Consider the following 14,558-nt stretch of genomic DNA (forward strand, 5'->3'; position numbering starts at 1 on the left):
AGACCATGGGCCCACTTGGTTCTGGTGTGTGGGGGGAGCTCAGAGGGCCAATGTTTGCTTAATTTTTTGAAAGCCGCCTTGAGTCCCAGTTCTGAGGAAAAATCAGAATACAGTGGTACCTCGGGTTCAGGTTACAGACGCTTTAGGTTTCAGACTCTGCTAACCCAGAAATAGTACCTCGGGTTAAGAACTTTGCTTCAGGATGAGAACAGAAATCGCAGGCCAGCAGCATGGCGGCAGCGGGAGGTCTCATTAGCTAAAGTTGTACCTCAGGTTAAGAACAATTTCGTTCCGGAGGTCTGTTCTTAACCTGAAACTGTTCTTAACCTGAAGTACCACTTTAGCTAATGGGGCCTCCTGCTGCCGCCGCGCCACTGGAACACAATTTCTGTTCTCATCCTGAAGCAAAGTTCTTAACCTGAAGCACTATTTCTGGGTTAGCGGAGTCTGTAACCTGAAGCTTATGTAATCTGAAGCGTATGTAACCTGAGGTACCACTGTAATAACAATAGCCATTGCATTTTCTTTCTATGCTAGAAAACATACCAGTGGCTACAATGGGTGCCTTTTGCAGAGTGGGGATCTGAACCCAAACTTTCTAGTCTGGTTTAACACTCTTACACAGTTGTAAATTTGTCTATTTCTGAAGAGTGGCTTCACTCTATTTCTGCAGTCACCACAAGTGTGTTGTTCTCCAGCATTCCTCTTGACTTTTCTGGTCCACTGTAACTCTAGCTGCTTCTTTACATTAGATGATATTTCCATGACATTTATACAAACCTTCCTGCTGGGTGTGTTCTGCTTTTTTTGTTCTGTCCTATTGAAAGGAAGAAAAGAAAGGTTGTTCTGCTGGTTCTGGGGTAGCAGGGTAACCACCTTAGGAGTACAGAAACTCCAGTGGCTAATTCATACTCTATTACGCTTTAAAATCACTTTTTGCCTCTGACTCAGTCCTGTCAGCTGGTCTGTCTGTGCTATTATGTGGGCAAAATGAATTGCCATTGGAAATAACAGAGAAAAGTCTTTGAATGAAAGGTTTGTTTGTTTGTTTGTTTATTAGATTTCTTGTCCGCTCTTTACCATAACATCCCAGGGGTGGGTTACAACAGCAAAATACACAATTGTAAAATAAATAAAACAGTTACAACCACAAAGCACGGAAAGTGTAAAAACAATTAGAAACAGTTTCATATACAGATTCCAAATAAAGAAACAAGACAAGCATTTAAATTTAGATCCAATGTTGACAGGAATCCACAGGGAACCTTTAACAAGATCTAAAACAGGGAAGAAGATAAAGTCCCGATCAGAGAAGAATGTTGATGGATTATGGCGAAATGGCTAAAATGACCGGGAGGAACAGAAATCAGGAAGACCTAAATTTTAATAAGGAATGGGGAAAATTTATAACATCTTAAAGACCATTGTAAACAGTTGAAACTGTTAGTAGAATCATAGAAGAGACCACAAGGGCCATCGAGTCCAACCCCCTGCCAAGCAGGAAACACCATTGAATTGGAACATCACTTGTAGTTTAATGGTGAATTTTGGATACAATGGAGAGGTACCTCAGGTTAAGTACTTAATTCGTTCCGGAGGTCCGTACTTAACCTGAAACTGTTCTTAACCTGAAGCACCACTTTAGCTAATGGAGCCTCCCGCTGCCACCGCACGATTTCTGTTCTCATCCTGAAGCAAAGTTCTTAACCTGAAGCACTATTTCTGGGTTAGCGGAGTCTATAACCTGAAGCGTATGTAACCCGAGGTACCACCGTACTGAAGGGGCCTCCCCCTCGGCCTCATTGTAAAGAAGCAAAACAATGGGTGTGCATGGAGACATATGTCATTGGTAGCATCTCTATCACAACTTGTAGCAGGTGCTATAAAACTGAAACTCAGCCAAAAACAGCTTAGTTATTCAGGACTGCACCCCTGATGTTTGTCATTTGTTCAGCATGACTATGATTGTGTATTATGTTGATTTACCTTCCTGTATGATTTATACAGTATCAACAAGAATAAAAATCTATTGAAGATGTACATAAGGCCTTCAAGAATTTGGGGAAATCATTGGTGCACAGTGGAAAGAAAGATATACTGACGCTGAAAATCTGTGTTGTGAAATTATAGCAAGAGCTTGAACACTTCCAAAATCTATTCCACGACAAGGAGTACTTCTTTTCATGCCACCACAACAAAATAACCTCCTGGATAATGTGCCCAATGTTTCTGTTGCTCTAAGGAGCCTTCTCACACTTACGGGGAAACCACACACAGTGGGGAATGAAAACAGTTTCTCAAAGCTCAGACTTGTAAAAATATAGGCTCAACGGCGTTGCAAAAGAGCCCAGTTGGTTTGGCAACAATATCAATGGAAGATGCCAACTTGGCCTCCAGGAATCTGAGACAGAATTTGCAAAGTGGGGTTCTGGTGTACTTGAAATCGAAACTTTTAAGAGGCTGAGACAATTCACAGGATCGTTCAAAATGATTTGTGTGCCAAACATATAGTATTCTTTTGTATTTGAAAAAAAGTACTGTACTCAAAGACTGTGTATCTGAAGAAGTGTGCATGCACACGAAAGCTCATACCAAGAACTGACTTAGTTGGTCTTTAAGGTGCTACTGGAAGGAATTTGTTTTGTTTTTACTCAAAGACTGTTAGCAATGCGAGTGTGTGGTGTGCAAGCGATTAGTCGAGGGCGCAAATAGCCAGGCACCAGCAGTGCGCATACCCTAGATTAGAAAACGTCTGTTTCTACGGGATCTTTTCCAATTCTGGCAAACTGAGGTTGAGAAGAAACCGAAGATGTGAGTGATGGCGACCGTTGTCTGGCCTCCAGGGGGCTTTGTGCTCGCTTATTCCGGGAGAGCCTCGCCCTGATTTTGCCCCCGGGGCATAGAAGCGCTTTATAAACAACAAGCCCTGCCAGCGCATGTGAGAAGAAGGCAGTGTCTCGCCCCAAATATGCCCGCGCCCGCCCTTCCTCCTCCCTCTGCCCCGACCTGACCCTCCCTGCGAAAAATGGAAATGAATCGGGAGGAGCCGAGAGGAGAGTAGCGCTCCAGACCCGGGAGTGCGCGCTCCTCGGCTAGACAAGACCATCCCTCTTCTCTCCCAAACTGAGCGAGGGGGGCGGCCTGTGCGCTCCACCATCTTCCCGTTTGGAGATCTCCAAGCAGAGCCATGGAGGACTTCTGGTAAGTCCCAGCAGCCGAGCTGTGGGGCAGGGGATTTGTGCAGGCAGGATGGTGGAAACTGGGGTGTTTGTGTGTGTGGATGCCAGCTGCCTCGGTGCCGCTTCTTGGTATAGCGCCGCGTTGCCAGAATCCTGCAAGAAAGCGTAAAAACCTGACGCGCGCCAGGCGAAACACTGGGAAGAAGGCAAGACACGTGTTGCTGCTAAACTACGTGAAGACGGCAAGGCACGTGTTGCCATAGGAGCCAGCTCCGAGGGGCCGAGGTCACCTCAGCCTCTCCAATCAAATATATGAGCCCCCCCGCCCCCCGCCCAAGTTGCTGGGCATTGCCTTTCAAATGGTGTGTGTGGCATAGGAGCCAACTCCGAGGGGCGGGGGGGGGGGGGCTTCGCCGCCCCATAAAACTTGATGGGCATTGCCATTCAAAGGCTGAGTGTCCACCACATCCTGTAATCGATTATGCAGGGCGGGGTTTACCTGCCCCCCTCCCAATTTTGATTCAATTCGACACTCCTACGTGTCGTCTTCCAAACCCCACCACGAACCGGTTGCTGTTTAGGCGCGACCCTGCACGTGTCTTACTCAAAAGTAAGCCCCACTAAGGCCAGTAGAATTTACTCCCAGGAAAAATGGGTAGTGCATCACTGCAAAGCTGTTCTTGGTGGTGCTGGGGTGAAACCCGTGAGAAGGCTCCGGTTACTTGTCTGGATTTTGTTTTTATTCTTGGCTTTTTTTGAATCTCTTTGAAACTTAATCTTTGATGGAAACAGCAAAGGATGGGGCGCCACGGAGAGCGTCCACCCTTTTCTCAGAGCCGGGGTGGGTTGGGGGCTAGCCAGGTTTTTATGCCCTGGTGAAGCCTCCGGAAGGGAACCATTGAGGCTCCCAGCCTTTGTGTGTACCCAAATGCCTGTGGGTTTTTTGTGGTTTTTTTGCCAAACTGGGTTTTTGACCCAGGTGGAAATGAGCCTCCATTCTCCCCTGCTAGCTGTGTTTGCCAATCCCCAATATCTATTTATAGAAATGTGTGCACATATATGGGGATGTATGGAAAATATATTTCTCTCTCACTCTCCTTCTGTTTAACATGGGATATATAGGGAAGAGGTAAGGGAAAGGGAGATCTTTAGGTAAGGAACTTTTGTCATTTGGCCAGAAAGGAAACATCTTAGCAGCCTAATTCTGTGTAGTTACTTCTGTAATTCCACCAGTCAACGAGTGCTTTCCAAAGGAAACCACAAGGGGCCCCTGTTCTATCCCGCCAAGAATTTTCAGTCTGAAGTCGAACACAGAAGAATCAAGAGGAAGGAGAGGCAGAAATAAGCAGGAGAGAAGCATGGAAACTCATGGAGCTAAGATTTGTAGCTCTTTCCCCCACAAACTTAAGGCAGGAGAAATCTGATGTCAATCTGTTTTCGATTCTGTCCAGTGAATGAAAATTACCGTAATTTTCGCTCTATAAGATGCACCAGACCACAAGACGCACCTAGTTTTTGGAGGAGGAAGAAATATTCTGAAGCCAGAACAGCAAGAGGGATCGCTGCGCAGTGAAAGCAGCTATTCCTCTTGCTGTTCTGGCTTCTGGGATAGCTGCGCAGCCTGCATTCGCTCCATAAGATGCACACATATTTCCCCTTACTTTTTAGGAGGGAAAAAGTGAGTCTTATAGAGCAAAAAATACGGTATGTTTTAAAGGTCACACTGGTAGTGGGTTGAGTCCATTATGTTTTGTCCTAAGCTGCTGCTGCTGCTGCTGCTTCTTCTTCTTCTTCTTCTTCTTCTTCTTCTTCTTCTTCTTCTTCTTCTTCCTTCTTCCTTCTTCCTTCTTCCTTCTTCCTTCTTTCTTCTTTCTTCTTCGGCAATGTACATTGGGTACATAGGTTTCTGGGTGGGAGTTGATCACGGTGAGGGTTTGCTAAGCATGCCTTCCTCTTAGCATGTTACTCCTTTCCGTCCTGAGTTTGAGCGTCTTCAAAGCCCATGACACTTTTGGTAAAGGTTGTTATCCAATTGGAGTGCTTGCAGGCCAGGGTTCCCCAGTCGTCAGTGTTTATACTACATTTAAAAATATTTACCTTGAGAAAGTTTTTAAACCTCTTTTGTTGACCACCAGCATGACACTTTCCATTTTTAAAGTTTGTAATAGAGTAGTTGGGACGCGGGTGGCGCTGTGGGTTAAACCACAGAACCTAGGACTTGCCTATCAGAAGGTCAGCAGTTCAAATCCCTGTGACGGGGTGAGCTCTCGTTGCTCAGTCCCTTCTCCTGCCAACCTAGCAGTTCGAAAGCACGTCAAAGTGCAAGTAGATAAATAGGTACTGCTCCGGCGGGAAGGTAAATGGCATTTCCGTGTGTTGCTCTGGTTCGCCCAGAAAGTAATTGGCAGTCAGTGGATTTGGCCAGGATCGGTGTAATATGCTCAAACCATCTTGCCCTGGTGAGCAACCTGGCCGTCAAATTCTGCACCAGCTGAAGTTTCCGAACCATCTTCAGAGGCAAGCCTATGTATAACATGTAATGTAACCTAGAGATTACCAGAACATAGACAACAGAAGTTAGGCTATCCCTGTCCAGATAGGGTCACAACTGGGCCACCAGGCAAAGCTGATGGAAGGAACACTGTGTCATTGAGGGCACCTGAGCCTCAAGTGATAGCAAAGGATCTAGAACAGCCTTTCTCAACCTGTGGGTCCCCAGATGTTGTTGAACTACAACTCCCATCACCCATAGCTAGCAAGGCCAGAGCTCAGGCATGATGGGAGTTGTAGTCCAACAACATCTGGGACCCACAGGTTGAGAACCGCTGATCTAGAAGTACCGCCAAGCTATAGACCTGCTCCTTCAGAGTGAGTGTAACTCCATCAAGAGCAGGCAAACTCCCATCCATCTAATCTAGGGAATCACTCACTAATCGTGCTTCAGTCCTATCTGGATTGTATTAAGTACAGTCATAGTTCGGGATAAATACGCTTCAGGTTGAGCACTTTCGGGTTGTGCTCTGTGGCGACCCAGAAGTAACGGAGCGCGTTACTTCCAGGTTTTGCCGCTCGCGCATGCGTGGAAGCGACAAAACGCGATCCGCACTGTCGCATCTTACGTTCTGCTCGGGATGTGAACGGGGCTCTGGAACGGATCCTGTTCACATCCCGAGGTACCACTGTAGTGGGTGGACATAGCAGAGAACTTCAATACCTAACAGACTGAGCTTCAGTTTGTTGACTCTCATCTAGTCAAAGTTACTGAGGGAAGACAACGGTCTACCACTGCCATCACCTGCAGAAGAAGAACTGTGTGTCATCAGCATATTGCTGATTGCTGTTTAGTCGTTTAGTCGTGTCCGACTCTTCGTGACCCCCTGGACCAGAGCACGCCAGGCACTCCTGTCTTCCACTGCCTCCCACAGTTTGGTCAAACTCATGCTGGTAGATTCGAGAACACTCCATGCTGATAATGTATTCCAAAACCCCACTCAGCAGTTTCATGTAGATGTTATGGGGGTTTTTAACCAGTGTGCCATGGCACCCTGGGATGCCTTGAGTGATGGTCAGGGGTGCCGCAGGCAACACTGACCTCTGTCCCTCAACCTTCTCTCCATCCTTTGATGCCCTCTCGTGTCTCTGCCTCTCAAAGGCTTGCGTGGCTGTTTGTTGCAGCAGCCCTGGCCATAAGCTCCCCAGGGAAGTGGTACCTCTAGGGCTGGCCATGGGGTGCTGGTTTCCAGGAGTTGAGGTGGCTTCAGAATAAGCAAGCAAGTGGGTGAGGAAGCCCAGCCAGCCAGCCAGCATGGTGTAGTGGTTAAGAGTGGTAGACTCGTAATCTGGTGAACCGGGTTCGCATCTCCACTCCTCCACATGCAGCTGCTGGGTGACCTTGGGCTAGTCACACTTCTCTGAAGTCTCTCAGCCTCACTCACCTCACAGAGTGTTTGTTGTGGGAGAGAGGAGATTGTAAGCCACTTTGAGACTCCTTCAGGTAGTGATAAAGCGGGATATCAAATCCAAACTCTTCTTCCGCCTCCAGCCCTTGCTTTTGGGAAAGGACAGACAAGAGGGAGTCCAGACAGCCAGTAAGGCAGGTGTTGTGCTGGCCTTTCTTGCGCTTGCTATGTGTAAGGCCTGCCTGGGAGTTGAGTGCTCGGTGCTGAAGGGGAGACTTTCTGCCATGCAAGCCCGGCGGTGCCTGCTGCCGCACCTGCTGCCTCCCAAGGTAAGGTGCTGGCCTCATGTTCACCTTTGGCAAGTCTCTGTTGGGCCACTAAGGCTGGTGGGGACATCCTCTCCGCAGGCCCCTGTGGGGCAGTGTGAGGAGGTGTCTCTCTTTGGGGCAGGGGGGGCAGCACAGAGACCAGGGATGGCAGCAGCAGCTGCCCAGAGGACTCCCAAGGAGAGGGGAGAGGAGGCTGAGGGAACACTCCACAAGGGAGGGTGTTTGAAAAAGGGCGAGAGGCTGCCAAGTTAAGTACTTAATTCGTTCCGGAGGTCCGTACTTAACCTGAAACTGTTCTTAACCTGAAGCACCACTTTAGCTAATGGGGCCTCCTGCTGCTGCTGCCGTGCCGCCGGAGCACAATTTCTGTTCTCATCCTGAAGCAAAGTTCTTAACCTGAAGCACTATTTCTGGGTTAGCGGAGTCTGTAACCTGAAGCGTATGTAACCTGAAGCGTATGTAACCTGAGGTACCACTGTACTCGAATCGCCACAAATGTCTAGTTGCCATTTTGGGGCAAGACGGTTCTAAAGTCTTATTTTCCAAAGGATGGACTGACTGTGACTGATTCTCAGTTAAACATCTGGCTAGTTCAGATGACAACCTTGAGCCAGGTTAAGAACCTTGAGAACTTAAAGAAGAAAAGTCATTTTATTGACTAAAAGTGCTGCAGACCTATAGGTGTTTTTTTTAAAAGCAAATAGCTTATACGGTGGGCTTCCCTAGACCATCAACAACCTTAGAAAATGAGTGCCAGAGATACAGTCCATACCTGCAGGAAGGGGCTGGTCTCACAACTGCATCAGATACTGTTGAATGTGAAATGTGGTTTCCAGGTCTTCAGAGGTTTTTTTTTCTGAGACAGGTCTGGGAGAAAGCTTTTCTGATTCAGCCTGGGGCTCCCATTGGACCGCTGCACCACACAAGACAATTTCAGCCTCAGTGAGCAAAGCCTGTCTTAAACTAATTTACCACTAGCACTCACTCCAGTAAAATTAACCCATCCCTATCACCTGAGTGCAGGAAGGGATGCTCAGAATGAGGATCCTATCTCCACATGTGGTGGTTTTGCCCTGTTTCTCTAGCTTTGATCATATTTCTAAAATACCGTATTTTTCGCTCTATAGGACGCACTTTTCCCCCTCCAAAAATTAAGGGGATATGTGTGTGCGTCCTATGAAGTGAATGCAGGCTCCTTGGCTTCAGCGATAGCAACGCAAAGCCTTCGAAGCGCAGAGGGAGCGCTCCCTCCGCACTCTGGAGGCTTCGCGTTGCTTTCGCTGAAGCTGCCTGAAGCCTCCGGGGACTTCAGGCAGCTATCCGCATGCCTTTGGAGCACAGCAGGAGTTCCCGCCGTGCTCTGAAGGCTTGCGGATAGCCGCCTGAAGCCTGGAGAGCGAAAGGGGTCGGTGTACACCGATCCCTCTTGCTCTCCAGGCTTTGCTTCGCTGGAGAGGCGCTGCACGGTTTTCCCTCTCTGCGCAGCGCCCCTTCAGCGAATCGGGAGGAGAAATGGAAGGGCTCCGTTTCTCCTGCCACTTCGCTGAAGGGGCGCTGAGCAGAGAGGGGGAGATTTTTTTTTCCTGTTCTCCCCCTCTAAAACAAGGTGCGTCCTATGGTCCAGTGCGTCCTATAGTGCGAAAAATACGGTATGTAACCAGATCATCCTGTAAGCAGCTCCTTTTGCTCTTCCCTGCCCCCAAACTCCTTCTTGGAAATCTCATTAGTTTCCTCTTGGCTGCAGGCAGCAAAAGGTCCTCTGTTTTTCTTTTATTGAAAATTGGCACAAGCAAGTTTGACATCTCAGTTTCATGGAAAAATTAATGCACAATATGTGGAAAATACATCTAATAGATTTAGACATGATATGGTTTTCATTCCCAACTTTCATAACTTTTGAGAATTCACAACCTCCCACCACCCACCCGAAGGAGCTGTATTAGATAGTTGTTTTTACTTTTGGCTTGATTTTAATGCTCGTCAATTGTTTCCAGTCATGTATTTTAACAATTATACATTAGAGATCTGAAACTGTGTGTTTTGTTACGGTTCTCCATTGTGCTGCAATTTGCAAAACAACAAAAAGTGAGCAATGGTGGGATAAGCTCCCCTGCATGTTCTTTTAAGAAAATTAGTTGAGAAAACCAGTCTGCTTCCCGCCTCTTATAAACAGTATTTCTAGCTACATCAGAATCCCTTTGTGCTAAATACGTGCATTTGTGCTAAATATGTGCATAGTCCCTTTGTGCTAAATACATGCATTGGGTTGCTGCCCAAAGTTGCGAGTTTTTCATTTTATATTGCGTACAATGACAGTAGTGAATGCCTGATTCCAGTTCTGGATTGATAACAGTTCCTGGTGGGTTTTCTTACCGCAACACAGCGCAATGCCAGTGAGAGATTTCCTCCCATTAACAATAGCAGGAAGTCAGTTCTGACCGGGGTCATGCCAGTCGTGTAGACTTCCTCATTTGGCAGACTTCCTCCATCTGCCTCCAGTCGCCTCCTGCTACAGCAGCTACCTACAGGAAAAGCCACCACGCAGGACCAAATATCAGCTCTGGTTTCCCCCTCCATGTTCCTGAAGAAAGCGCCAAAATAGCCCACTCAGTATGCCTGAGAATCTAGAACAGAGGTTGCGTGTCGAGGTCCGCAAGCCACCCCAAATAAACTCACACTTCACACATCAATTTTTGTTTAAGGTTTTTGGCATCAACTTGGCCACAACTTTATTTAAATACACACATGTGAGTGGTTGCTTAGGCATTGGTTATGACTATCTGTCCTTGCCCCAGGGACAGAAATGACTTCCGGATTCCAGCGGAAGCCGGTCAGGGAAAACAATATTGGGGAGAAGTGAAGCTGGGCATCAGACCCTCACTTCTCACCCACATGCTCCCGGGGGCTTGCACAGCCCAAGCCCGATGTCAGGGCCTTGGACGAAAGAATGGCAAGCCCCTGGATTCCTTTAACGGAATTCCCTTTCCGCGCCACCATTGGAGGGGTAGGCACTTACCCCTCCACCAACCAATTTTAACCAATGCCTAACTGCCAAGCTTACAAGTTGTGACGATTTGCTACGCAGTAGGCAAAAACCAAATGGTACCAGCCAATCAGCCAAATGGACAAAATTCCTACCAGGCCCCTGCCCCAAAAGCAGGTGACCCCATGACAGGCATAGCAAGGTCAAAGCAAAGAATGCCCCCAATTCAGGGAGGGTGGGCGGGTGATCCGGTGCATGCAGCCCAGGAGGACGCCCAAGGCTACGTGTCCAGTATTTAAAACCTTTGACCCCTCCTTCAAATTGGCAACATCAAAATCTCCCCAGAAACTCGAATTATCCAATCACTGCCTGTGGCTATCCAAACGTATCCGCCCAGCAACAGTGGGGGGGCCTGCTGGCCCCCACCGCAACACATGCTCTCTGTTAGGGAGAACATGCTTTCCCAAACTTTTTCAGGTCCCCATCTCCTTGGTTCCAGAAACTCATCTCCACTGCCCTGTATCCCATAATAAGCATTGTTCAGAACATGACCCACTAAGAAAGAGAGATAAAATTCAAAACAGCAACAATTAAATGCACGTTCATTCAAAATCCCATTAAAACTATCTATCAGTCAACAATGAGACGTCCGGGTTTCAGCACACACACACACACAAAAGAGACTTCCAATCTCAGGATTGTGGGTTTGAGTCTCAGCACCAGGCAAAAGATTCCTGCATTGCACGGGGTTGGACTGGATGACCCCTGTGGTCCCTTTAAACTCTACAGTTCTATGTTTCTATGAAAACCGATGAACTTGATCTGGTGGTGCCAGCTTTTCAGTCACTTATTGTGCTGGTCCCGAGGGTTAGCCGTGCAGCGAGGTCTGAGTCCAGTCTGAGTTCAAGGGTGCGGTATGGAGTCTGTCCGTCAAAGCTGAAGCAGGGTCCAAGGCAGGGAGTCGGGTGAGGTCAGGAACTTTGGCAGAGGAGCAGGACAGGGTGCAGGCAGGAACAGGCTACCAACAATGTTGCTCCCGCAACCTGGGACTGGGCTGGCTGGCTTTTATCTCCTCTGAGGCATAGGGCGGCCCCGGTCCACAGGTGCCTCGCCTCTCCTGGCCTGGAGGCGAGCACTCCTCCTGCGAGAACTTAGTTCCCTCCGCCTCTCTGCCCTGAGCCTCTGCAGCTCAGGAGAGGCTGGAGTTACCGGACCCAGAGGCAACCTCAGCTTCCCCTGACGGGGCTGAGAGTGGAGCACCTGCAGGCAATGGGTCCTCCATCACCTCAGGAGCCAGAGCAGACTCAGCTTATGCCTGCACCTGAGGATCCAGCACAGGTGAGGACCCTTCAGGCTCAAGCCCCAGCCCCAGCTCAGCTGGTTCTGGAGGTGGGGACTCCTGTGCAGGCTGGGATTCCTCAGGTTCAGCCTCTGAGTCCGAATCCCAGGCCATCACACTTATGCCTCCAGTACCTCACTGCCCTCCTGCCTCTAAGCACTCCCCACTAGGCAATCCCACTGCCCCCCCCCCGGGCTCAGTACTTCCCACCTTGGGAACCACTGGCCTAGAAGCATATGAGGCACTGCCAGATCTGTTTGAGGACATCCGTGTTGGTCCCCATAGAGACACTCCAACATGGAATAACAACATTGCAACAATGGAGTTTGTTTTTTATATTTATATTTAATGTAGATGTATATAGTCCCCAGCCCTGGATTTCAAAGAGTTCTTATTTGATTTCAAACAAGCAGAGCGCCAGGAGGATGAACAGCTGAGTCCACTTGTTTTTGCCTGTCTGATACAGTATTGACTGAGACACTGAGAGCCGAGAGAGTTCAAATCTGAAAATAATGGAAGCTAAGCCAGCAGGAAGGTGCAAAAAGACACACAGGGCCACAGAGACAACCTTTTCAAAGCTAGTGTTTGCTTGTACACAGTGGGTTGGCATGTGTGGTGATTATTAGTCATCACCACCCAGGGTTAGCAAATAAGGCATAGCATCTAATTTCAGCAAAGCACGTGATGAGATCTCCCACAATATCCTTGTTGACAACATGGTAAAAATGTGGGCTGGTCAATGTTACTGTTAGGTGGCTCAGAAATAAAAAAGCTTTTGTGTGTGGTGCTGTGGTCTAAACCACGGAGCCTCTTGGGCTTGCCAATCAGAAGGTCGGTGGTTTGAACCCCCACGATGGGGTGAGCTTCCATTGCTCTGTCCCAGCTCCTGCCAACCTAGCAGTCTGAAAGCACACCAGTGCAAGTAGATAAATAGGTACCACTCTGGCGGTGGGAAGGTAAAACGGCGTTTCCATGCGCTCTGGTTTCTGTCACGGTGTTCCGTTGTGCCAGAAGTGGTTTAGTCGTGCTAGCCACATGACCCGGAAAGCTGTCTGTGGACAAATGCCAGCTCCCTTGGCCTGAAAGAGAGATGAGTGCCACAACCTCATAGCTGCCTTTGACTGGATTTAACCATCCAGGGATCCTTTACCTTTTTACCTTTATTACCTTAGGTGGACCCACAACCCCAATGAGGGAGGCCTTGCCACAAGACTCCGCCTTACAACCTCTGCTTGTTATCATTTTTGCAGGAAGTAGAGGGCAAATTTATCAGATTTGAAGATAACACAGTGCTGCGAGGGACAAGATACAATCAATCAAACACACACACACACACACACACACACACACACACACACACATCCAAATTTTTACAACTTAACTTCAAATTAAATAGTTACATTATTTCATATATTGACTTTCCACTCCCACCTCCACAGTTATTTAATTCAAACTCTTTTCTACTGCACAATATATAAAATTCTCGTCTATTATCAAAACCCCTCTAATACAATTACTTTATCATTTTTCTTCTGTTGCTGCTATCTCGAATCCTGTCTGCAGTTTCATTTGTAGTTCTTTCCCAAATGGTCCAACAAAAGGTCTCTGTTCTTCTGTAAAAAGTTCATCATTTTGATCTCTTAACATTGCTGTCAACTTTGCGTAGTCCATAACTTTTAAAAGCCATTCCTCCTTTGTTGGAATCGTCTCTTCTTTCATAGAGTTCTGGAATCAGTATTGCCTTGAAAGGCTGGAGCACTAGGCCAAAAGAGAACAAGGTGGGATTCAACACAGAGAAAAGCAAAGTCCTGGATTTTGACACACGCACACACACACACACAGAAGCACAAGCATAAGTCTAAGATGGGGAAAATAGGGCTTGGCAGCAGCAGATATGAAATGGTGAATTAGTGGATCACAAGCTGAATATGAGCCAACAGTGTGCTAATAATGCTAATGCAGTTTTTGGCCGCTTGTCAAGCTGCATATGTACTATGGCACCTGGGAGGCACATTTTAAGGACGACATTGATAAATGTCTAGAGGAGATGTCAGGCTTTCGGGAAGGGGATCCCTCCCTCGGTGGCAGTAATTAAGCAGATCAAATGAAAGGAGCATTCTTACCAGTTAGTTTCTTTAATAATCACAGCGAGAGACAAAAGAAGAAGAGTTCGGATTGGATATCCCGCTTTATCACTACCCAAAGGAGTCTCAAAGCGGCTAACATTCTCCTTTCCCTTCCTCCCCCACAACAAACACTCTGTGAGGTGAGGGAGGCTGAGAGACTTCAGAGAAGTGTGACTAGCCCAAGGTCACCCAGCAGCTGCATGTGGAGGAGCGGGGAAGCGAACCCGGTTCCCCAGATTATGCGTCCACCGCTCTTAACCACTACACCACACTGGCTCCTAAAGAATGCATATCTCTCTAGAAATGGCGTTGCTCCCAGTAAAGGCTCACACCTCCGTCCCATTTTATCTATATCACTCCCACGTCGGGTAATCCGAACTTGTTACTGCTGAGCTCTCTGTTCTATCACTCTCAAAGCCTGTCTAGTCTTAGGTGAAGGGGGGGCGGTCAGGAATGCTGTCTAAGGACACTGAATCTGCCAGCTATCTCTCTCCTGGTGTTTCCTCTTCTAGCTGTTCCTCTCCCAGTATTTCCCAGCTTTTCCCCTCTGGACTATGCCCCTCTGCAAACCACTGTTCTAAGTCAATACTGGCCTCCTGCCCTTGGGAAGGTTCAGGAGAAGGGGCGGCAGTGGCTCCCATCATTCCTCCTCAGTCCAGCCCCTGACAGGAGAGGAACTAGAATGGTGAGGTGTATGAAAACA

The 14,558-nt window shown here is 47.9% G+C and overlaps 1 protein-coding gene across 5 annotated transcripts in view; it reads left to right on the forward strand.

Annotated features, from left to right (window-relative positions):
* Nucleotides 1-2,904: 2,904 nt before the first annotated feature.
* LOC309332179 (stimulated by retinoic acid gene 6 protein-like) overlaps nt 2,905-14,558 on the forward strand; it is a 198,113-nt gene continuing 186,459 nt past the window's right edge. For 3 of the 5 annotated variants that reach the window (XR_014152059.1, XR_014152060.1, XM_081845125.1), the window contains exon 1: nt 2,911-3,201. Coding sequence is in view for 3 of the 5 variants with exons in the window: in XM_081845125.1 (XP_081701251.1) it covers nt 3,188-3,201 (14 nt within the window). In the remaining 2 variants the exon portion in view is untranslated. Of the gene's footprint in view, nt 3,202-14,558 lie in introns of all 5 variants that reach the window. The other 2 variants (XM_081845127.1, XM_081845126.1) reach the window with 2 other exon arrangements.

This window comes from Podarcis erhardii (genome assembly GCF_964252035.2).
Source record: "Podarcis erhardii genome assembly, chromosome: 17".
NCBI lineage: Eukaryota > Metazoa > Chordata > Lepidosauria > Squamata > Lacertidae > Podarcis > Podarcis erhardii.